This window comes from Ursus arctos, unplaced genomic scaffold (genome assembly GCF_023065955.2).
Source record: "Ursus arctos isolate Adak ecotype North America unplaced genomic scaffold, UrsArc2.0 scaffold_34, whole genome shotgun sequence".
NCBI classification, from domain to species: domain Eukaryota; kingdom Metazoa; phylum Chordata; class Mammalia; order Carnivora; family Ursidae; genus Ursus; species Ursus arctos.
The window spans coordinates 5,587,257-5,612,838 of NW_026623030.1; the positions used below are offsets into that span (position 1 = coordinate 5,587,257).

Here is a 25,582-nt window from a genome sequence, read left to right on the forward strand (position 1 = left end):
TTGGCATGACATTACTCTAAGGATCATGCTGAATCAATTCTAGTTCATTTTTTTAAGGTACATTATTCTCAAGTCGCTCATGTTGTATCTATTATTAGTACCAGTTACTCGAGACACATTGAAACTGAGCAGGACAACACATGGGGGGCTGTCACACCTGATCGAGGGAGCTTACAAGAAGGGCATTCAGTTGGGTCCCTCTCTGTATGTGTGCTGCCTTGCATGTATGTTTCTGACTCTCTAGTTTTCTGCCTGGAACACAAAGGCACTGTAACAAGAAAGCTAATGACTGATTATCTGAGGACAACTTACACTGCCCGATGGATGACACAGCTATTGACACGGATGCGGATCCGTACGGGCAAGTGAACTCTGAGTTGGGAAAGCCCTCGGCCAGATTCCTGGCCCTGCCACTCTTCGATCTGTGACTCCAGGCAAGCTTACTTAGTTTCTCCAAGCCTCAGTTTCCTTATTTGTAAACGGAGCTTGTTGTGAGGCTCCAATATAGCATTGTATGTAAATTCCTTAGTCCGTGTGTCTATGAACACATAAGTATTCAGTAAATGGTAGCTCTTAAACATTATAGGTCACGGCCACCTGCTATTTCACACAACTAAAGTGGGGATAATTTTCAGCTACCCCTTTTAAAATAATGAATTCATTGAAATTTCCTTATTTGTTCATTTACAAGACTATTCCGAAGGTGGCATTTTGCCTTTTTCAAAAAAATTGTTTTTGAGCATAGCTGACCCAGAATGTTACCCGAGTTTCAGGTGTGCAGCATAGGGATTCTGCATCTCTGTACGTCAGGCTCCGCTCAGCACGAGGGTAGCTGCCATATGTCACCAAAGGTGGCATTTTGAATGGGAAGACTGGAAGCATCAGAAAGGCTTAAGCAAAGCTGCATTTATATCAGATTTCTTCAGAACCTTTCTCGTAAGGTCGGGAGCTGATTCCTAAGAGGGGCATTAGCCATGAGACCCCTCACAGCAAGTTCTTCTCTACAGCTTCCCGCCACTGGGTTTCAGCAAAACTCAGGTGCCACACAGAAGAAAGGCCCACTGCTGCACGATGACGCTCTGTGCTCTTCAGTCATCAGCTCAGCTGACATTAGCCGTCCACGGAAGGAACCCCGTAAGTACAGCCCTCAGCAGAGGCTCTCTATGCCGTGCACCGCTCCTTCTGATGTCATGAAGCGAAAGCAGGGAGGCAGTAAACAGGAAGAATAAAAGCTTATCGTAAGAGCTCATCTCTTAGATCTTCTTTTATTTGCTAAAAGGAAATCTTTCCTGTGAATGAGTACTTTGCCATTTGTCATTCTTCTGCGAATGTAGTCACCCTCGAGCACTTCTGTTTGATCATCTCTGAGTCGGGTGACGTATTTCTTCTGAATCTGCAAGGCTGTGGGCAGAGTCTGGACTGAGGAAACATGCCAAGGGAGAGGCTTCCCCTCATGGCAGTGCCTCTCAGTCCAGATCCACAAAAAAGCACCCTGAACCCCCTGGACCACCCTGGGGGGCTGGCTGGTCATCAAGGGGCACTACGGAATCTACGCCTTATGGAAAAAGGACACAGGACAGCTCTAAATCTTGCAGGCTTGAAGACAGGTATCTTCAGACTCCTTTATACTTGAGAAGTCACTTCGTATTTTCCTCCTTCCCAGCTGTCAAAGAACAGCAGGACGGACAGAAAAATGTCCTGTTGAGTTGAATCTGCCTGATGGTAAAACATCTGCATTAAAGACAGAGGTAATCACCTATCTTTCAGATGATTGTCTTTATGATGCCAACAATCACGCTGGGTTACCTGCAGACCTGGAACACAATGACAGCATTTTCCCCCTTTAAATCTGACCCTTTGGTGCATTTTATGGGGTGGTGGTGAGTGGGCAATCAAAACTGACTTGTCTTCTTTTTTTTTTTTTTATTGCGGTAAAATGTATATAACACAAAATTTACCAACTTAATAAAGTGTGTTCTATGGCATTAAGTACATTCACATAGTTGTGCAACTGTCACAACCACCCATCTCCAGAACCTTTTCATCTTCTCAAACTGAAATGCTGTCCTCATTAACCACTAACTTCCCATTCCTCCCCTCCCCCCCGCCCCCGACCCCCTGGCAACCACCGGTCCACTCTCGGTCTCTCTGAATTTGACTATTCTTGGTACCTCTTATAACTGGAATCATGCAACATTTGTCCTTTTGTGGGCAGACACAATACTGGATCCTTGTTTCACTTAGCATAATATCTTTACGGTTCATCAATGTTACAGCATGTGTCAGTATTTCCTTCCTTTTTAAGGCTGATTCCCATTGTAGATATATGTCATATTTCGTTTAACCATTCATCCATTGATGGATATTTTGGTTGTTTCCACCTTTTGGCTATTGTGAATAAAGCTGCTATCAAGAGGGGTTTACAAATATCTCTTTGAATCTTTGCTTTTAATTATTTTGGGTCTAAAACCACAAGTGGAATTGCTAGATCATATGGTAATTCTATGGTTAATGTTTTGAGGAACCATCCACACTGTTTTCCCAGCAGCAGTACCGTTCTACATTCCCATCAGCAATGCACAGGGTTCCAATATCTTCCCATCTTCACCAACACTTTTATTTCCTGTGTTTTTTTTGCTAACAGCCATCCCAATGGGCATGATGTGGTGTCTCATTTTGTTTTTGATTTTGTGTATAATTAGTGTATTAAGTCAAGATTTTCCAGAGAAACAAAACCAACAGGAAACATTGTTATATATATACACACAATATCTGTATATATTTAATATATATTTTAATGTATATCATATTATATATATAACAGGATATTTATTATAGGAATTAAAAATAATTATAGGAATTATAAATAATAGGATATTTATTATAGGAATTGGCTTATATGGTTATAGGAACAGAGAAGTCTCACAATCTTCCATATGCAAGATGGAGAACCAGGAAAGCTCGTGGTATAATTCAGTCTGAGTCTGATGACCTGAGAAGCTGGCGGACGGGGTGTGTGTGTGCACAAATATAAGTGTTGGAGTCCAAAGGCCCAAGAACCACGAGTTCTGATGTCCAAGGGCAGAAGATGTAGCCCCCGGCTCAAGAAGAAAGAGAAAATTTACCCTTCCTCCACCTTTTTTGTTCTATTCGAGCCTTCCAGGATTGTATGATGCCTACTCACACTAGGGAGGGCAGATTTTCTTTTCTCACTCAACTGAGTCAAATGTTCATCTCTTCCAGAATTACTCTCACAGACACATCCAGAAATAATGTTCTATTACTTATCTTGGCATTGCTTAGCCTAGCCAAGTCGGTACATAAAATTAACCATCGTAATTAGTGATACTGAGCTTTTCTCATGTGCTTATTGGCCATTTGTGTATCTTCTCTGGAGAAATGTCTATTCAAGTCCTTTGCCTATTTTTAAATTGGGTTGTCTATTATTTTGATGTTGAATTGCAGGAGTTCTTTATATATTCTGGATATTAATCCCTTATCAGATATATGATTTGCAAATATTTTCTCCCATTCTGGGAGTTGCCTTTTCACTCTCTGGACAGTGTCCTTTGATAAACAACTTTTAAATTTTTGAATTCTAATCTATTTTTTTGTTGTTGTTGCCTGTGCTTTTGGTGTCATATCCAAGAAATCATTGCCAGGGCACCTGGGTGGCTCAGTCGGTTAAGCGTCTGCCTTCAGCTCAGCTCCTGATCCCAGGATCCTGGGATCATGCCCCACGTCAGGCTTCCTGCTTGGTGGGGAATCTGCTTCTCACTCTCCTCCCGGCTTATGCTCTCTCTCTCTCTCTAAGTAAACAAAATCTTAAAAAAAAGCAAAAAAGAAAGAAAGAAATCATTGCCAAGCCCAATGAAGATTTCCCCATTGTTTTCTTTAAGAGTTTTGTAGCTTTAGCTCTGACATTTAGGTTTTGGGACCATGCTGAGTTAATTTTTTGTATATGGTATTAGACGATAAGGTTCAATGTCATTATTTTGCACGTGGACATCCAGTTTTCCCAATACCATTTTTGAAAACACTGTCCTTTCTCCTTGAATGGTCTTGGCATCCTTGTCAAAAATCACTTGATGATATAGGTGAGAGTTTATTTCTGGGCTCTCTGTTATATCCCATTGGACTCGATGTCTGTCTTTATGCTAGCACCACACTCTTCTGTTACTGTAGCTTTGTAGTTGAGTTTTGAAATCAAGAAGTATGAGACTTTCAAGTTTGCTCTTCCTTTTTGATGTTATTTTGGCTATAGTGAGGGGCACTATCTCCCTGGAGATGGCATATGCATTTTAGGATGGACTTTTTTTTTTTTTTCCTGCAAAAAACCATCATTGGGATTTTCACAGGAATTACACTGAATCTGTAGATCGCTTTAGGTAGTATGGACATTTTAAGAATATCAAGTCTTCCAATCCATGAACATAAATGTCTTTCCATTTATTCGTGTCTAAATTCTTTTAGCAACATTGTATAGTTTTCAGTGCACAAATCTTTCACCTCCTTGGTTAAGTTTCTTCCTAAGTATTTTATTCTTTTTGACGCTACTTGTAAATTGAACTGCTTTCTTTATTTCCTTTTCAGATTGTTCACTGTTAGTGTAAAAAAATGCAACTGATTTTTGCATATTGATTTTTGTATCCATCTGTTTATTAGTTTATTAGTTCTAGCAGGTTTTCTACATATAAGATCATGTCGTCTCTGAACAGAGGTAATTTTAATTTTTCCTTTCTAATTGGAATGCCTTTTATTTCCTCTTCTTGTCGAGTTGCTCCGGCCAAAACTTCCAATAAAGACTATGCTGACATAGAAATGGTAAAAGCATCCATCCTTGTCTTGCTCCTGATCTCTGAGGAAACGTTTTCAGTCCTTCACCATTGCGTATGTTAGCTGTGGGCTTTTCATAAATGGCCTTTTATTATGCTGAGGTAGTTTTCTTCTCTTCTAGTTGGTTGAATGTTTTTAATCATGACAAAGTATTGAATAATTTCAAATTCTTTCTCTGCATCAATAAGATGATCATTTAGCTTTTTCCCTTCATTCTACTAATGAATAGTAGATTGATTTTCATATATAGAACCATCCTTACACGAGAGAAATAACCCATTTGGTCATAGTGCATAATTCTTTTAGTATGCTACTGAACTCAGTTTGCTAGTATTTTGATGAGGATTTTTATATCAATATTCATAACAGATACTGGTTTTCTTTTACTGTTGGGTCTTTGTCTGGCTTGCGGGACATGCTGGCCTCTTAGAATTGAGTTCGAAAGTGTTTTCTCCTCTTCAAATTTTTTGGAAGACGGGGAGCCTGGGTGGCGCAGTTGTTAAGCCTCTGCCTTTGGCTCAGGGCCTGAACCCAGTGTTCTGGGATCGAGCCCCACATCGGGCTCCTCCGCTGGGAGCCTGCTTCTTCCTCTCCCACTCCCCCTGCTTGTGTTCCCTCTCTCGCTGGCTGTCTCTCTCTCTGTCAAATAAATAAATAAAATCTTTAAAAAAATTTTTTTTTGGAAGAGTTTGAGAAGGATTTGATTAATTCTTCAAATGTTTGGTAGAATTCACACTGAAGGGGTCTAGGTTATTTTCTTTGTTGTGAGGTTTTTGAAAATTGATTTAATCTCCTTACTACTTATAGATCTATTCAGATTTTCTATTTCTTCATGAGTCAATCTTAGTAGGGTGTGTTTCTAGGACTCTGTCCATTTCAACTTGTTCATTGCACTCTCTCTCTTTTTTTTTAAAGATTTTATTTATTTATTTATTTGACAGAGAGAGAGAGAGAGAGAGAGCCAGTGAGAGAGGGAACACAAGCAGGGGGAGTAGGAGAGGAAGAAGCAGGCTCCCAGCGGAGGAGCCTGATGTGGGGCTCGATCCCAGAACGCTGGGATCACACCCTGAGCCGAAGGCAGACCCTTAAGGACTGAGCCACCCAGGCGCCCCATCACAGTACTCTCTTATAATCTTTTTTATTTCTGTATCTTTTGGATCTTTTTCCATCAAAGGATACAGCATTTATAGCACTAAGAGAGTAATATGTGGCCATGATTTACTGGGGCTCTCCTGTGACCTGCAGCTGAAGCCTGCTGTCTTGCATCCGCTGCACTGTGACCGTGTATAAGGCCACTCCCATACCCCGAATCTTTGTTTTATGCTCTCAGTTCAACTCTCCTTTCCACATACAGAGGACCACAGGAAGCATATTTGAAGACTGGAAACAACCCGATTTCTGCGAGACTTGTAACCTAATACTGTTTTTCAAACTGCGAGTTGCAGCCTCTTAGAGAACTGGAAAATCAATTTAAGTGGGTCACAACCAGCATTCCAAAAAACTGAAACAGAATAGAGAATGACTGAGTACGTTGTCTGTAAGTATTGTTTTGTGAAACTTCTGCCTTAGTTGTGTAAATGAGCATTGTGGATTATGACATAAAACGTGTTTTTTACTGTTCTTCAGGGTCAAAAACAATCTGAAGGCCTCTGATCTAAGCCAATTATCCCTTATTTGATGGGAGAAAGGTGAACCCGAAGAAGGTGTACTTCTCATTGGAGGTGATAGCCAGTTTGTGGTCAAGCAAGGCTGTTGCTGGATATTTTGTCTTCTACCATTCAAGGGTACCTCCCAGCGAATGAATGCATTGTATGGCATCAAATATTTGGGACTCTATTTTCTCCCCATCTCAGGGTGAGAACTTCAAAGCACAGGTAAAACTCATCTTTGGATATTCAGCAACACCTTTACCATGTGGCAAAATCTACTTTCTCTCATTTCTTCCTTTTCCTCACACAGCCTCTCACCATCTAAATGCTTTAGTATTACTGTCTTTCCACCCTAGATGGCAGTAATAGCTTAGATGCAAAGGCGAGACCTCTAGGTACGAGAGACTGTTTTCTCCAGCACTTCCCCCCTTATTCCTCTTCAGGAATCCACCATCGGACTTAGTCTCAACACTTAAAATGTCCTTCCCAACTCTACTCAATCTAGGGCACATCCCCTAAGAGAAACACAAATCATCCAGGACGATCTGTCGGGAAGAAAAGGGAATCCTATACATTTCCAGAACAATACAGTGGATCAGGGAAGTCTATAGGCTCTGAGGACCAAGCAGAAAAGGAGACACGAAGGTAGGTGCCTCTCTTGGGCTTCGTGCCGGGGGAGAGCGAGCACTTAGACCTGGAGACAGAAGAGCCTGGGAATTAGAAAGCTCAGAGCAACAGAGAACTGCGGAACTACACGCTATCAGCCCAGGCGGGCACCATCACCTCCTCCTTTGTGAGATTAAGCCTAGGGACAGGGCCAATGCTTTTCCCAAGGTCATAGAGCTGGTAGGGGATTAACGCAGAACCAAAACCCAGCTACCTCCCTTGGTGTCTATTGATAGCCTCAGGGAGCCCCCTCGACTAGGGCCACAGAATTAGAATAATTTAGAGAACTTTCCCCAGAACAAATTTACACCAGTTTCTAAGGACTAATTAAAAATAAAACAGGCTTTACCATTAGACTTTTATTGCTATAGGGTCTACCTAAAACATCACTAAAACTTGTCTATTAAAAATTTTCATCAATTTTACTTAAAAATCTGGTTTTAGCATGCTTTTGTCAGAATACAAAACATACTCAAAGGAGTTACCCAGGGGGTCTACAGATGCTCAGAACACTATTGGACTTGTCTTCAGCATCAGTTTACATGAGCGGAGGATGTTTTTTAATTGCAAAAGTAATATATGAACACATTCTTATCATGAAAGTTTTAACACACAAACCAGGCTCCCTTTGTCCACCTCCTCCCCTCCCAGCTCCTTCCTAGAGGAAGCCATTGGTTTGCTGTGGGTTTTTCCTGACCTCTCTCTACAGCATCGGTTTGTAACTCAGACAACATCGGTCTTACTAATTGAGCCACACTTGGTTTTGCACCAAACTTGTATCATTTAGCCTGATCGGTCACATCATTTGTTAAGATTTAACTCTTAATGGATTTTGGCTGGTACCAAAAATCAAATCCATCCGCAGGGAACAAATAAGAAAAAGGAAGATTTGCCATCACTGAGATATTAAAAAAATATTTTTCCCTTGAAAAACTCCCCAAATACGACCCGCAAGCTCTGACGGTAATTCCAAAACTGTCGTGAGCATGGCAACATCAGCGGAGGGACAATTTGCTCTACTCACACTGCTTTAAAGACGAATCTTGGCTATTAACAAGGTCTTTCTACTTTTGTTCAGATGAGATCTCCTGCAGAACAGCTGGGTCCCAGCAACCTTGGCCAATTTTTGCTAGCAACTTCACCTCCTTACCTGAAGGGAGACATTCTCATTCTGAAGCTGTTAACGTCATCTTCTAATGCTTCAATCAGACATACCGAAGTGTAAAACCTTCTAAATGACCGGTCTGGAGGCTGGACTGCATTCTCACTCGTTCAGAGAGAAACAGTTTGACTGACAACAGGAAACCTGTGCTTGGAGTTTACAGTTAGGTGCTGACTGACCTGCGCCTTGCTGTCCCTGTGACATTAGGAAACGTAGTTTCAGAGGCTCATGAAATAATGAATTGTTACAGGACAAAGTTGACAACAAGTATCCCTGGTCTTACAGTGCAGCAAGAATCTGTCTCACCCACAGAGAAACCGTCCCTGGCCATCTTTCTTCTCAGTCCGAGGCTAAATAAAGCCAGTGGCTCTCTTCTCTTTAGTCTGGAGTGTCAGAGACATGCCTGTTATAACTACATCATCGAGCCCTTCAGTTCATTTTTTTTTTTTTGCACCTTACTAAAATAGTTCATTTCTATCATTTTAGAAATGTTTTTCTAAATGCTTTTCTAAACCTAAGTAGACATGAGAAAAGGCAGGTACAGAGCAGCCCACCTCTAGCCACAGTGGGAGTGAGCTGTGTGTGTGGTGACTCCGCCACTCCCCACACCCTTCACTGGGCCCAGGACACAGCTTGGGGGCTTCTCAAGCACCATGAGTTCTGAGCCCAGCGTGGTAGATTCCTGAGCTGCTTCTAGAGGAGTCCAGAACTGCCCATTCTCGGGCCACCCCCGCTCCCAAGCCCATGGCCATCTTTACTCTTTCGACCACAGACACCAGCCGCAGAGAAGACAGCCCCGCTCTGAGGAATGGCAGGGGCCAGAACGGCGAGCACCTCCAGCTGGACAAAGGAGACACTGGACTCCGCTGGCCCAGACATACGTGGTTGAACCCCTAATCTTGTAGGAATTTTCTTTACAAGGAAGTTCTCTCCCATTTCCTTGGAAATCGGTGGCTCTCTTGGTCTATCTTTTGTTTTCACCCTTGTGATAGAGGCATGAGTGCAAAATGTATTTTCTCTAAAAACGACCGCCACTGTGCAAAGCAGTATGGCAATGGCACCCTACCCACAACTGAGGGTTCCCCACGGAAAGATGGGACCACAGTCAAAAGGTGAGTACTAGTCCATTCAGAGTGGCAGCTGCTTCCTGGCCCCATCTTGGGGCTACCAGGCAAGAATGGAGGCCTGATATGCTGACTTTTCAAGAGAAGATGTAAATTCCGGTTTTTATGTGAAATCTCCCAAGTTTTACAGTTCAATCACGTTTTGTCAAAACACCCTGTGGGGCAAACCATACACATTGGCCACACCTTAGGCCAAGTCTGCAACATCAGTAGGGAGGGACTTTGGGTGTGGACTTCCCCCACCCCGGGACACTTCGGATCTCCAGAACCCACATCTCTGTACTGACACAGCTGGTGGCTGCAGTCATGTCCTCCTTCCCAACAGCTGGGAGGCAAAAGGAATGGCGTTCTTCCCAACATCCCACCTGCATTTCCTCATAAAGCCGGCACAGCACAGGGGGCGCGGCTCCATCTCCACAGGGAGGCCGAGGAACCCGCATTTTCACAAGTGATTTAATCCCCGCAGTACTTAGTAATGAAGCAATGCTTGACATGACTCCTTCTGTTAATTTTTTAATTGAAATTGCTGTTTTTATAGGTCAAAATGGCTGAATATCCATAATTTCATATAGTTCAAACTGTAATGTTTCTGTCCCTCTGCTGTTCCTCAGTAAGTGGCTGGCCACTCTGACCTCGCCACTGTCCACTGTCCACTGCACCCTGGGCTGTCCAGGTGGGGTCGCTACAGGCTGTCAGAGAAGTCCGCTCATGCCCCCATTACCCTCCACCAGCTCTAGTGAGAGAGGCTCCAGTGACATGTGCAAACATCTCTCAGGGCTGTGTCTGGAATATTTATGCCCCTTTATTGTTCTCCTATTACTTGGCAGTCTAAGGCAATGGAAAGAAATCTAGACAGTCTCAAAGTCCTGAAATCACATAAACCCAAGCTCTAAAAAATAAGCTGAGGCTACCTCAGGAAGAATACATACAGGTTTGTGTCATAAAGCCACTCACTGCTCCTTGCCATTAGTTAAGTATTTACTTTCCTTGTAATTTAAGCCAAGGTTGCTATTTTTCATTTTCATCCAGAAATGGCTGCTTCCACCAAATTCATGGCCAGGACTGTCCCGTCCCTGGGCTCCCATGGAATGGTGTCTCAGAGAGACCGTGGTGAAGGCTGCCTGGCCGGGGACAATGCAGATTCCCACCCATTCCTTCCTTGGCCAGAGGGAGCTGGCGTCGAAAGCATGTGCTTCCAAAAGACACCGTTAGAACTGGGGAGGGAGGCCCCGGGAGGGGGTGCCATGTGAGGAAGAAGGCGTGTGCTGCAGTCATGGAGGAAGGTACCTTTGACTTTACAAAGCAAACCTCCCGGAATCAGGGTGCCCAAAGGGGCCACTGGTCCAACCAACCATTTTCCAGAAGACTCTCCCTGAGAATCAGGGATATTCACAGCTGTTAAGATTCTATCTCATTAACCTTAGTTCTGCTTTTCCCTTTGGTCAAAGTGGAAAGCCCATCAGTGAGGAGAGAGGCAGCTCACACCAGGGCAGTGGCGTTTCCTCAGTCAAAGCAGTTACATGTTCAACCTCCTCCTTGAAAATAAAACCCAACTACTGTCTCACCGGCTGAGATTGGGGGGTCTCCCCTTTGGCGCTACTGACATTTAGAGTCAGATCGTTTTTTGTCGTGGGGGCTGCCCCGTGCATCGCAGGATGTTTAGAGCACCCCTACAGCATCCCCAAGTTGTGACAACCAAAAATGTCTCCCAACATTGTCAAACGTCCCCTAGGGGGCAAAATCACCCCAGCCGGGAATCATGACTGTAAATTAATCAATTGCTCTCCTAGTACTGTACTAAGGGAAGCAGCATTTCCTGAAAGGCGTTAGGGAGGAGAGCCAGGCAAAAAGGAGCCAGGCAAGAAGTCTGGTTGGGGGCACACTCCTGGGTAGCCAGGAACACTGTACGTGGCACACAGTGCTGGCTGTATTTGTATTTGTGTCCAGAAGAGAAGTAAGGTTTCTTTCTCACCTTCTCTCTTCCCTCGTTGGACTAGACACAGGTCAGTAGTCCTAGTCATGAAATGGGGCTACGGTCTGGGCCTGAATGGTCTCTCGTCACTGTATAAACATACACCTTGAGTTTGTGAAACGCTGGGCAGAGCCTTCGGCTAAGCTGTACAATATCCCCATTCCCAGTTTATTGGGAAGGAAAACTCAAGCTTTGAGAAGCAACAGCACTTGGTACTCGGTCACGTAAAGAAAACAAAAAATAGTACAGTAGCAACAAAGGAATTAAACCCTAAGTCGTGTGCAGCCTGCACCTCAGAACCAGGGTCCAGCTCTCAGCGCTAAAACTTTCAGACGCTTATTAACAAACTTAGGCACACGGTGTGATCAGGCCCCTGTGGACACAATCACTAGATATCGATGACCTTACACCCAAAAATTATTAGTTACCTTCTCAAGTTCAAGAAATGGAAACTCTGCTGCCCAGGAACCCCTGGAGCAGGGCAGACACAGGCGAGCCACCCCCCCCTTCCCAGAAGATGGCCCCACACAAACCCATTCCCAAATGAAACAGAAGACACATTCTCAGTAAAAACAAACTTAAATTCTCACTTTTCTGCCTTTGTAAAATTGGTATCCTGCTGGTAAGAGTGTGACTGTGTGTGTGTACGTGACCCATCCCCTGACTGGGTCACAGAGCTCCCAGTCTGGGGAGCAGACCCATGGGCAGGCACCTCGGCCACAACGGACGGGGCAGTGACAGCAGACATGGCCACGTCTGCACTGAGGAGTGGAGGAAGGAGCCACCTCACCAATGCGAGGAGAGTCACGTAGAAGCAAGGTGATCCCCAAATCAAATCTGAGGGGAACACAGAGGTAGGTGGGGACCCAGGCCAAACACAAGAAAGCAGTCTGAGTCCATGCGTGCAGTGACTCCAGATCCCCTGGGGATGGGAGCAGAAGGCCTAAGGCAGGGAACTTGGCTAAATTCACGGCAGGTACTTCATGGAAACGTGAGAGCTGCCTATGGGTTTCCCTCTTTCCCCCAAGGCTGGGGGTTTACAGTCTTTGCATTAAGGCTTAGGCAAAGCAGTGATGGCCCATCCTCTCGCAGTTCTGAAACTGTTGCTACGAATGTGATTTTCTCTCTGTCCTCTCTCTTTAAACTCAGGGGAATTACGTGTATTCTGTGTTCAGAACTTCGGAAGAATTAGTTCCCTCCTTTAGGTAACAGAACTGTCCTCATACGACAGTGGGGAATCTATAGGCACCAAGACACCAGGGTTCAGTGAGTCTGGACCACTGGGGTACCAGAGTGCTGGGAGGACAACGAGCCTGGGGCCCACAGGGAAACTGTTGGTGTGATGAAAATCATGTTGATAGCGCTGGAGGAAGCTCGTGCGGCCAACTGGGGACCCGGAGAGACAAAGGTAGGGGACTGCAGAGGATAGGGAAAGCAAAAGGGAGAGAGGGGTTCTTTCTCAGGACTGCTCCCAGCAGCCCCACCCCTTCCCTCTCCCCGCCCCCTGCCTGCCACAGACACAGAACACCCAGCAACCCTTAGTTCTACCCATGTAGACAGCAGAGCTAATGGGTCACTGAGCAATTCTGCAGCCCTGATGAAGTGTGACCCAGTCCTCCCTAGGGGCCCAAGGGCCTGGGCCCAGTAGCCACTCCACCATACCCTCCAGGACAGCTGCACCCCTACACCTAGGATGGCCTCCCTGAGCCAATGATCAGATCTCCCTGGTCCTGACACACGCTCTGAGGGGCTAAGCATCACGCGGGGATTCTGCCTCTTTTGCCTACCACCAAAACCAGTAATTTGTAATTGCCTAAACTCACATTCCCAAGCCTCTCACTGAAGGCGACCAGAGTCACATTGTAAAAGCAGCTCAGAACAGAAAGTGCCAGTGGCCTATGGTCTCCTAGGCACAGGTCGTAGAACAGTTTAACTGAAAACATATTTTCTTTTTCAGAGGAGTGTGATTAAGGGCAAGAAACAGCTAGAAACCCTAAAAACAACCACCTGAAGAGCCTTACTATGGGCTGTTTTGTGAGTCCCCTACACAACCCGACCCACCCTGATCCACCAGAGGAGGCCTCAAGCTCTTGCTATCACCCCACTGCCCTTCTAGCTCGCCCACCCCCACCGTGCTGCCGAGCCCCCGTAGCATCTTATGGATGCCGGTGGTGCCGCCCAAGTGCGTCCCTGACCACTCCAGGGCCACTTTTAAAGACAATCAGCATGTAACAGCATGAGGCCAGACAAAAAGGAGCACCGCCTGTCGGATTCTTTTGTTAAAAACACTGTTCAAAAGCAACTGCAAGTAATCTGTGCTGACAGCAGTCCAGGCAGTGGTGACCTTGTAGGTGGCATGCCTAGAAGTGGGACCCGAGTGGGCTTCTAGGGGCTGGTCACGTCTCTTCTGATTGGGTAGTGGTTACACAGGCGTCTTTGGCTTGTGAGAACTCGCTGAATCGAACGCTCGTTATGCATATGGTTTTCTTAAAGTGTAGGAACATTTGATAGAGTCTTCCATACCTATGGACCACAGTGGGCTGACTCAAGAGGCTGTCCTGCTTTGCGGCCCTTGCTGGCACCCAGCCTCACTTTTGGAGCCCGAGACAGAGGCCTGGGCAGCACCGAGAGGCTCAGGCCCACACTTACCGGCTGCAGCCCGTCCTCCTGCCTTCTGCTCTGATTCGGGCGGTTGATGAAGGACCGTGTGGAGACTTTGTAGTGATTCAGCAGGCAGACGATGACCACGACCATTACCGTGACCACCACGACGATAATGACGATCTGGGCAAACTCCAGCTCCGCTGTGACAGAAAGGGAAAGCCTGTTAGCCACATCCCCCTTTGTGCCATCACCCAGTTCTCTGAGCAACACAACCGCCAGGCACTGAGGGCTTCTTGCAAGCACTCGGTCCTCGAGGACCTCAAGAAAGAGAAACTATTTTTCCCCAGGTCTGCTGCCCAAGGCCATTGCCAGACTTCGACAGTTGAATAACATCAACCCAGGTATGGGGCTCTTCCCAATAGACCTCTGGTGGTGAGCCCACGCGTGGTGCTCAGACAAACCTTGTCTTTGCAAATTGTTTATAATGAGTAGGGCCTTAGGAGGATGCATTCTGTTGGCTCTACAAGACCTCTAGACAGCTGTGCTGTAACTGACCCCACTCACACACGGAACTTGAAGTCCTAGCCCAGTGCGCATGCCATAGGCTGGCTGCTGCACAGGCTACCCCTTCCCATGGGCAGGCAGGCCCTGGAGGGCTGCTGCCTCTTGGGGTGCGAAAAGCTCCAACATCTGAACTCTGTTCCTGCTGGACGGCCCCGCCCCCAGGGGAGGTAAGAAAGTCTTGCGAAATCGAAGCTGCTCCCCCAGTGTAATCTCTCCAGGAATGTTAGACCCATCTTTATAGTTGAGTCACACTTTCCAAAGCACATCCACACAGGACCCATACCATACACCAAAGGGAAAATCTGTTGAGAAAAAGCTCCAACTTCCTTTACGCAGGGCCTTGCCTTTGGAAGTAATTTAGAAAACACATTTGCACTGTCTCCAACCCTGCAGGCACCGTATTTTATGAGCAGTCAGAAACTACATTCCTGACACTGCCATTCCAAAGGATTTCCTAACTGCCATTCACACAGCTGTCACACTCCAGTACAGCGCCGCGGAGCCACCTCTAGAACGGCGGCACGCGGAGCCGGCAATTACAGGTGGGTGATTCAAGCCCTTCAGTTCTGCCGGGAGGAAGCAGAGGCTCATTGCTCAAGGTCAACCCCAGAACTCACATTTCCTGCTTTCTGACTTACAGCTCATGGCTTTGCTGAATGTTGCCCACCAGTTTCCTCAGTCTCTCCCCACCGTGAAAGGAAGTGTGCAGGGGTGTCAACTTAAACAGTGAGAGGCCCTGAGAGATGGTGAGGAAGACAGCACACAACTTTGTTGTGAGGTGGGGAAGTATGGGGTTTAATGAAGAGGAAGAGAAAGGGGAGAGCTCTGTTGACTGTGTCCCTGCCTGGAACCTGCAACACACACATGCATACACCCACAAATACACACCTGCATGCACACACGTGTACAGCAACACACATGGGCACATACACACATGGGCACAGTGCATTCATACACACATACACGTGGATATGCATACATAGAAGGCACGCCCAAGCATAGCACGTGCACACACACACACCCTCTTGCTATAGAATCCAGGCTGATGGCCAGTGGAAAGGGGTGCTCTCTCAGTGTAGGGGCTCACATCTGGGATAATACAGGAAGGGACTAGTTAGCACCCTCTCTCCAATGTCTGCACCTGCGAGCCCCCACCATCCATACCCTGGAAACAGAGGGGCTAGAGCTGGCATGGGAGTGAACAGAGCGTGTTCCTGGATCTCACCATGGCCAGTCCTGTGACACTGCCCTCCACCCTTGCCCACACATACCCAAGGGACAAAGATGTACAAATGTGCTCGCTGGACTGGGCTGGACTGTACTGGGCATGGGGCCTACAGCGGGACCGGCCCAGATGTGCACCCCAGAGAATGGAGAGCTGAGTGTGAGGGAACCGAACTGCTGAGCCGGTGTGGTGAGTAGTTGAGACCAGGTGGGTTCACCAGGCACAGCCCCAGTGGGCAGTGAAAGGCTGACTGAGCAGGCTCAGGAGGCAATGCCTTGAGCAGCTCTAGAAGCTGGCAGTCTGCAAACCCCGGTACTGTGCTCCCCACCGCACCCCCACCCTGCATGGCTGTCCTCGTTCCAGACACACCCCGAGGCCTAACGGCTGATCAGCAGGTTAAATCACGAACTGGAATTGACAAATGTTTCTTTTCTCTAAAAAGCTTCATTGGGGGGCGCCTGGGTGGCTCAGTTGGTTCGGCTTCTGCCTTAGGCTCAGGTCACGATCCCAGGGTCCTGGGATCCAGCCCTGCATCGGGCTCCTCGCTCAGCGGGGAGCCTGCCTCTCCCTCTGCCTGCGCTCCCCCTGCTTGTGCTCTCTCTCTCTGACAAATAAATAAAATCTTAAAAAAAAAAAAGCTTCATTGCTCTACGGACATGGAAAGAGAGGAAAATGATGATTACAGTGAGAGGTTCTGCACAAAGTCTTCGTGGGTTAATTCTTCACCTGGAGGATGTCTTTCTACGTCATCCTTTCCTGTATAAAGAAACCATCTATAGCAACACAGTCAAATTAGATTTTCCGTAATTCTACAGGCATTTGGGGGATATTGGTGTTTCCTCTGAGAAGGAGTTTTATTATAAAAATAATGGAGACTTCCTTAAAACGTAAACAAGACAGAAGGAAACAGTATACAATGTAAAATGCTCCTTCGGAGGCCTGCCGCGCTCCTGACCCCACCCAGCCCCAGGCCGCCCTGGGGCACAGCACAGTTCACCCGCTGTGCGCACCTGTGCATTTGCCGATGGAATAGGGCGTTCTTCTTTAATGAGTGGAATCATTGTACAAACACATTGTTCTGCTTTTTTTCGCTTAATATACCACAGACATTTTAAAACAAGAATATATAAAAACCAACCTCATTCTTTATGGTGGCTGTCTATTCCAGAATACTCACGTACTGGAATTTATATTCTCCAAGTGATCAATGTTTGGGTATTTTTTTTTCCTTTTTTTCTGTTATGATCAAAAGATTGTGTGTGCATGTGTACGTCTGTGTGTGAATGTGAGTGTTGACCCACATTTTGAGTATCCCTTCAGGACAGGTTCCTAAAATTGAAATTTCTGGGTCAAGGACAAATCTTTTTAAATGCTGATGGCTACTGAGACTCTGCCTTAGGAAAGGGCTCTTGCCCCACGTGCTCATCAACACTGAATACTCACCCTCTTCACTTGCACTCATCTGATGGGCAAAAATATGTATCTTGTTTTAATTTGTATTTCCCCAATTACTAGTAATTTTAGATCCTCCCCTATGGCTGTTGGCAATTTGTATTTTTCTTTTTCGTAATCATATTAACTTATTTGCAATTTTCTCATTTATTGGTAAGCAGCCTTTACGTATTATGACCACAAAGCTTTGTCCATTACATGTGTTGCAAGTATTTTCTCCTAGTCTATCACTAACTTTGCTGTGAGTTTCTCTATAGAAGAGATGAATAATTTTTATGTCATGAAATACTGTTTTTTTTTTTCTTCTGTGGCTTCTAAGCTTCCTGTTTGATTAGGAAGGTCTTCTCCAATATTCTAAAAACATTTTTTCTAAGATTTTTATACATTGCATTTTTATGTTTAGATCTTTTTTCTCTCTGGATTTGATTTCTTTTGGTCTGAGACAGCACATAGAACATATTACATCATCTGAAAGGCATGAATCTTCTGATCTAACATTACGTTAAAAAGTTCATTGCAAGCAAGAGTAAGAAAGGTCTCAGTTGTGGGAAACAGTGTATGGAGTCTTTCTTTTAAAGAAAGTCTTTATGGAGTCTTTCTTTTAAAATTCATCACATTTCTTATCAACATGCTACGTGTAGTGGGCCCTACGCTGGCCCTGCTGAGCCTGGAAAGCCCCCCCCCGCCCCCCCACTACATGTCCAAACTTGCTGCACTTCCTCCCTCGGCTCCACGCTCCTGCTTTGCATACACTAACAGCTCTCCAGTGCTTTGCTCTCATGACCCCTCTATACTCTTAAAAAATACTGGTAAACCCCAAAAGAGCTTTATTTGTATGGATGACGTCTACTGATGTTTGCCATATTTACAATTAACACTGAAAAATTAAAAAATTCATTCGCTAAAAAATAAACTCACGTCAACATATATAGCAATTATATACACTGTTTTTCAAAACAAAAATTTAGTGATAAGAGTGGCATTGCTTTACCCTTCTGCATATGTCTTACGATACATGCCTTAATGAAAGACAGCTGGATTCTCCCCCTCCTTCAGCTTCACCTGTTGCGACCTGTTTGTTTGGTTAAAGGTAGATGATGGAGATCCGGCCTTACTGACCACTGGAGACTGGGGTCTTGGAGACCCCCAGAGATCGCTGAGCCACAGTTGGAGAAATGGTGGTCTAGACTGATCGACAGCAGGCACTCTAGTACAAACACTAGTACAAACCATCAGCCTAGACTTCTTGGGGATACTTCTGATGCCAGGATTTGAGATGGGGTCAGAACAGCTCCTGGGCCACTGTCCTGAGTTTTCATGCACAAGTACAACCACAGCAGGTGCACCTATGGAACACAGGACACGCAGAGACCCCCGGGGGGGAGGGTTGGTTCATGGGCATTCAAATAGTGCAGAACTCGCCTGGGGCAGGGCAAGGGCACAGGCTGGCAGGAACTGGGTTCCCAGGGTGCCACTCACTAAGGCAAACAGCCCAGCAGGGTAGCCCAGCTCGCCAATCTGGGTGAAAGAAGCCCAATCAAAGCCTCAGCTACTACAGCCCACGGGCCAGCACGAGAGGCAGCTCTTCCTGCAGGGACTGGCCTGGGTCCCAAAGGCCACTGTCCTAACAACCAAGTCCTAATCAGACACAGGAGCAAGAGTCAGCACAGCAGCAGCTAGTCAGCCCCCGCTGTAGTCCAGGGTCACCTGTGGTGCTTCTTGAAGCCTGAAGTGAAGCCCCTGGGGACGGAGCCTCGGTAGAATGGCACAGCCCCAGTCAAATGCTTCCCTTTGAACTCTGGGCAAAATACACAGTCAATAAAAACAGACTGCTCTCTCAAACACTAACAACAGGGAAATATGAAGGTTCTCCTCTCTTTGGGGCTATAAATACTTCTCCAAGAGGGGTCCAGAGAATTCTCAGAGTGAAAATTGGAGTCAACAGAGTGAGTTTTCTTGGGGACAAGCATGATGACGTCCAGACTCCAGAGAGCTCTGCTCCTGATAACCTCTCCCTTCAAGACAAGGGAGTATGTGAGCAGCTCCCCCTATACTTGTCCTCCCATGCCCTCTTGTACTTTAAACAGGAAAATTCTACTGAAACATGTGTCATAAAAGGCAAATTAAGTAAAGACTACACCACTAGAGTATATCAACAGCCTGGACATGGTAGACAGGAGACCCAGTCCCTCTTCTCTCTCTCCATACATTGTGTAATAATGGGAAAACAAAACAAACCTTGCTTTCTCACTTCCGGATGCGAATATCAGATGGAATTCAGCGCACCTGTTCTTCAAGGTGTCCTGTTTCAAGATTGCTGTACTCCTGATCTCAACCACAGACCTTCTTGGGGCTTCTGGGGCCCTTACCCAGCAGTTTCCTGTGCTGCACAGTCAGGGCTCACGCAGGCCGAAGTACTTCACTTCTTGCTGAACCCACCATCCCTTCAAGGCAGCGGTTCCTGGCCACATGCTTTCTCACACGTATGTGCATGTGGTGTATGGGTACTCGTGCACCCACACACACACCCTCCTGCTTTACACATCATTGATTCCTCTTCACCGTGCTCCAAGCCTGGGAGGCCCGAGGTGCAAAGGCTGTATACACAGAGCTGCAGAAGGTATGGTGAGGCCTCTTACCCAACCTGTAGGAGACTCCGTCGACAGGCCCCGAAGAGGTGTATTCTTCAGACAGACGCATGCATGCCCGCGCTTCCTGAATTAAGGTGGCATCCAACCCTGTGTCTAGGAACAACAGTCTGTGCACAGAAGTGAGGCAGACGCCAGCTGAGAACTGGCACTGCACTGGGACCTTGCGGCTTCTCCCTCTCTCACCCTGCTTTGCCCACATCTGGCCTTACAAGACGCTGTCTGTTTTCGTAGAGGAGAGGCAATGTGCAATGGTGCACAAAAAGGAAAAATGCCTGTGATTTTGGTTTTGGGAATGGGGTGGAAAGAAGAGGCTAAGGAGAGAATGAATTCTGGAAGAACAATTAAAAGCACAGACTAAAAAAAAAAAAAATCTACAGGAATAGTAGAGTTCCAAGAAAATAACAGGATATTTTAGGGTTTCCAAAATTTCATGTGCCCAGTTTGGACCCTGAACGCAGCCCACTGGTCAGTTTTCCTTGATTCCAGTGGATACTGACAAAAGGCGATTCATGCAAAAAAATAACTTAAGGCCAAAGTCGAATTTTCACACTCCCCCTCCTTTCATGGGGCCCTAGTTCACAATGTTATAATGGATGAGTCACCGCAATCCAAACACCAGAAATTTTATAATAAATTTCGCCTAAAACTTACTGGAAGGCATCATAGCACCTTATTTTATTACTATAAAACAGTGACAGTGATGATGGTGATGATGGCATCTCTCTATTTTTATAGAAATATCCTCAAGAAACACCAGGCTGTGCAGTGCAGAATGGCAAGAACAGAGGAAATTGCGTGAGGCCTGTTGGTCTATTCTCTGGTTCAATGAAGAGCTGAACTGACTCATACTACAGGCATGAGCGTCTGCACTATTTTTAAAAGAACTCTGGGGAAGCGTGGTTCTACCACCTTGGGTTCCTAATATAACACACATTTCTATTTGTGGGATGGCTAACACCATCTTCCACTTGGTCTTTCCTCCACTAATATATCACCCTTCACAGGAGTCCTGTTTTCTAAATGTTTAATTTTAAAGCTCCAGATGTGTAATTTATGCCCTTACAGGCCCTATAAATGGGGTGGGGGGAGCAAAGTCTGAGCCTCTCATCAGCCCCCTCCTTTCACCCAGCCAAGGAAATACCTTGGCAGCCAGCATTCAGAAAAGTTGCCATGCAGAATACTGTGATGTCACTGAAAGGACTGAATGCTTCCCACAAACCCCTACACACCACTGCAAATGGCTCTCTCCCACCTTAACCAATGACAGCACTCCACTTTGCTCCCCCAAGTGCTATAGTCTATTGGGAATACCGAGACTGTGGCTGCTGCCACACAGGCTTACTCTGGGCAGCCCCTCTCTCCCAGGGAGCTTTCCTAGGTCTCCGCCATGGCCCCAGCACAGCGAATGAGTATCTGCACTTCCTTCCTCTCTGTCGTCCTGAGCAGAGTGCGTGCGGTAAGAAGAGGACAGCCTCGGAGGGTGTCTTACTCTTTATTAATGGCTCTGTGACACTTCTAAAGTGCTGAATGTTCCTAAAAACTGGTAAAATCTTTCTCCAGTCCTACAGAGACAGGGCAGTAGAGGCAGGAAGATGGGTGGGGACTGGAGTTGGAATCTACAGACCATAATTGCCTCAAGTTTGTGTACCGTTAGTTTAAAAATACTCTTGGAGACTTTAATGGCTGAATGAAAATTCACACTCATTAAACACCATGGTCGAGGGGGGAGAATTCAGCCTGTGTTATATGAGTAACTTCACAGCTTGAAGTTCAGAAGGCAAAACAGTAAGAGCTATAATCATAATGATTAGATTCTATATTTTGGATTTTCTTTTCCTTGGGTGGGTTGGCTATTCCAATCTATCCTATAACAAGTAGAACAAAAGAAGGGAAAAAGAACCACCCCCAGAAATAGGCCAATGTGGTGTCACCTCCCAGGCTTTATCTTCCTTACGAAGTTCTTTCTTAACTATTTGATGATGGTTCCCTTGGGAGGCTCGCCAGCATGCAGCTGAACCCTGCCATCGGACTTCTCACTAATAGTGCCCACTTTCTGGTCTTCTTCCTCATGGAGTAATCTCTGGGATAGTATCTCCATCTTCTTCAGTATCCTCAGTAGGTTGCACATGAGTTGTACAAAGTGAGCATTCATTTTAGATAAACTGCTAAAGAAATCGTAGAAGGAAGGGTCCCAGTCGCTTAATCTGCTTTTAACAATGTCTAGCACAGAACCGTATTCCACCAAACATTTACTAATGGCTTCAGTGATGAAGTTTTGCCAAAGGTTTTCATATTTCCTAAAAATTATTCAAGTATTACTATTCTAGGCAGTGTGAACTGTCACTGGAAAAAGAACCTCATGGTTGCTATAAGTTATCTGCTTACAGAATCCTATTTATATTAATATATTTATATAAAATGTTTTGCATGATAATAAATGTGGGAAATGATACCTATGATCTCTGGGAGGAGAGATGAAAGCAGAGCACAGTCAAATGGCCCAGGGCTCTCTGAGGGCAAGGCGTGGCCCACATCTGCCTGACTCCAGTCCAGAGCTAGCTGCCTTTAATGACACTGGCAGGCAGGTAGCCGTGAGCAATAAGCTGACGGACTACTGGATCCCTAGAATGCAGACACTGCAGGTCCATCAGCTAGAATAATGTCTTTTTAAATTACTAAGGTCCAAGCATTCATCCAATACAACTTTTCATCATGCATTTTAGAATCTAGAGTCTCATGGTCTCTTCAGAAAGAAATCCACCTAAATACGTTCCAATCAAAGATGATTGATAGGATTTTCTGAAAACATAGCAGAGGAGTAAGAGCAATTACAAACCTTTTAAAAGCCTGTCCCTCTACTATGTTATAAATGGAAAAAAATACATACATAAACCCATAATTCCCTCAATAGGATTCATTTAAAATCCACCCCACCCCACCCCCACATTATTAATTTAGGAAAATGTATCAGAAAAACATACGGCGCCACAAGTAAGCACCTTCTTCACATTTAAGAGCAGTAGTTTCTGAATGCTCCCTAGCTAGCAGTCTCTGTCTGTCTCTCACGGTCTCCCTCTCAGAGTCACAGTTGGCTTTCCTAAGGTCTACTGTCACTAGACTGGTGACCTGAGAAACAACCCAGTAAACCACCCACATCCTGAGAAACACATCTTTTCTTTCAAAGCTGTTTTCAACGACTCAGGGTGGGGAAAAAAAGTACCCATGAGTCTAGCAGTGAGTAATACAATTTTCAGGGGTAGGGAAGCATTAGTCTCACGTCTAGAACATTTGGAAAAACAAAACTCCGAAGCAACAAACCTGTGTATTTACGTATAGCACCTCCAACAGGAACAACCCGATCGCAGATGAGAAAGAAGATAAAAAAGCCTAAAATACATCTTCCCACAGAGAGTCAAGCCCTGAAGTGTTCTCAGAGCCGACAGACCCTTCTTAGGTAGATACAAACTTCTTGAGAAAGAGTTTCTACTCTTCTCAACTCTGTCCTCAGGCCGAACTCCAAAAACAACCACCACAAACCCCAGAGAACAGGCATCACCCACAGCTGGCCTTTGAAAGTGTGTACCTTTTTTCAAGAACAGGTCTTTAAACGGGGCCTCCTTCAGTGTGCTGTTGTTCAGGTGGTCACTGGACATAATCGGGTCCTTTGCAGGGGGGAGTCCAACCGTGATGCAGCTTCCCCCCCCCCCGCCCCCACCCAGTTCAAAGCATCCCTTCAGCTTCAGGCAATCTCTTCTTTAAGCAGCTCAGAGCTGCAGTTATAGCCAGCGTGGGGTGTGAGTGTGTGTGTGTGTGTGTGTGTGCGTGCTTCTGTCTCTCTCTCTACTGTATCAGCGGGGCCCAGCCCAGGTGCTAGACTCAAATGCTGTGGCTCTGACCGCAGACTGTGGCTACCAATTATCAACTGCCACCCACAGAAATCAGGAGCTCTGTGGCAGGAAGCCGGTGGTGTCACAGTCCAGGGTCTCAAATCCTGAGAGCAGCTGAATACCCAGTGTTGTATACAGCAACACAGAGCAATGATTAGTCTGCATTTCTCATGTTTGGCCTCACATGGGACATGTTATACACACAGATGAGCAGAATGCAGCTACACAGATCATCTTGCTCCATTGCATTCAATAATCTTTTTAACAGGCAAATATCAAACCAGATAAGGCAGAAAGGGGGAGATCTACAAATCTCAATACATTATTTCTTCCCTTGATCCCTGCTAGAAGCTTTCAAGGTTGAAGAAATGAAGAGAGAGCTTACCCAGGCAGCGCGTGCAAACAGGCAGGGACGCTTAGCCACTTATGCTTCTCTGCTGTGGATCCAGCTTCAAGAGCACATCCTGGCTTGAAGTGCCCACAGCGTCTCTCACACCAGGAGACAGGCTGCAGGCTGTCCTCAGGGTCCTCCTCTCCCCAAAGTCTCTCTCTAACTGATGGGAGCAATTCGCACAGCTCTTGCAGCTAAGCTGTGCACTGCAACTGGCAAAGTCCTAACCACAGCAGGAAACACTCAGCTTCTCCCCCTCCCACTCTCACTCCCCTGTTGGCTCTTCCCCTTCTCTTCTCTCCTCTCTATTTCTCAACGCATGCTGGCAAAAATACACCTACAGAGATGCTGTAAAGGCAGGACTCTCACTCTTAACTACTAGGCAGTTTTAGTTTACAAGGTTCAGAAATTAGAGAAAAGAATCCAAATGGTAAGGCAGAGACAGCTCTCAGGAGGGCGCTTTTTCCTGGTTCATTTTGTGCAAGCAGTCTCTGTCTCCCCTGAGGTCTAGGCAGTTTTTCATATGTGCATAAAACATCTCCGGTGCATTCTGATGCCCTGGGGCTGTGTGGAAAGACTTAAGAGAAGGCTGTGTGTCTGTTACAGCACTTTTCAGAAAAATCACGGTGTGGCCACAGTGAAAAGGGCAGCATGCCATGGTAATATTGCAAATAACCCCAGCCACAAGCCCTGCTCTATGCCCAGAATAGCCTTTGTTTTTCCTTATTTAGGATAACTAGCAATGACATGTGGGCCATAACAATAGTTTTGGCTGTAGGAGGAGTTGTCAAAGCAAAACTAAATGCTGTTGGTTACTACCAGCATTAGAAACGAAGACAGTTACGTCAGCAGCCCGTCCCTGCTGTCGGCCCCAGCATGTCACCTGGGGCCAACAGCAGTGTCCTGGGCTTGATGTCACCACCAGGTCCTCAGCTTGGCCAGAAGACATCACTATTTCATGTTTTAATTACTGGGGGTGGGGGCAGGAAGGGAACAAAAGAAACATCAAGAAGATTCTTCAGAGATTTCATGTGGATAGGAAACGGGAATTTCAGCAAGAAAATTAACAGTTGCGTATATTTGCATGTGTCAATCAAGACAGCCTGATTTTTCTTGAGCAATTTCCAAATTTAAAACATAACTCTCCTCTCTTGTTCTACTTTTCTCCGATTTTGTCTCAGAGTCACATGGCTGGGTGAATGAAGAGGGTGAGGCTTAGGGGACTGGGCTGGGGTGCAGTCACCAGGGCAGGGGACCCTCCTCAGAGAAAAGCCAGCATCAGAAAGCATCAAGCTTCCGACATTCCGGCTTCAAGCCGGGCCTACTGGTCTTTGGCTCTCCTTTGTCCCTACGGTCCCCGGTCCTTGCCATCCAGGGATGGCACTTTCTTGTCGGTTTA

The 25,582-nt window shown here is 45.9% G+C and overlaps 1 protein-coding gene across 41 annotated transcripts in view; it reads right to left on the reverse strand.

Annotated features, from left to right (window-relative positions):
- Positions 1 to 25,582, reverse strand: part of LDLRAD4 (low density lipoprotein receptor class A domain containing 4) — a 421,884-nt gene that overhangs the window by 12,143 nt on the left and 384,159 nt on the right. For 39 of the 41 annotated variants that reach the window (XM_048221588.2, XM_044379514.3, XM_044379520.3 and 36 more), the window contains one exon: positions 14,059 to 14,213. In XM_048221588.2, coding sequence (XP_048077545.1) covers positions 14,059 to 14,213 — 155 coding nt within the window. The other 2 variants (XM_057305883.1, XM_026486248.4) reach the window with 2 other exon arrangements.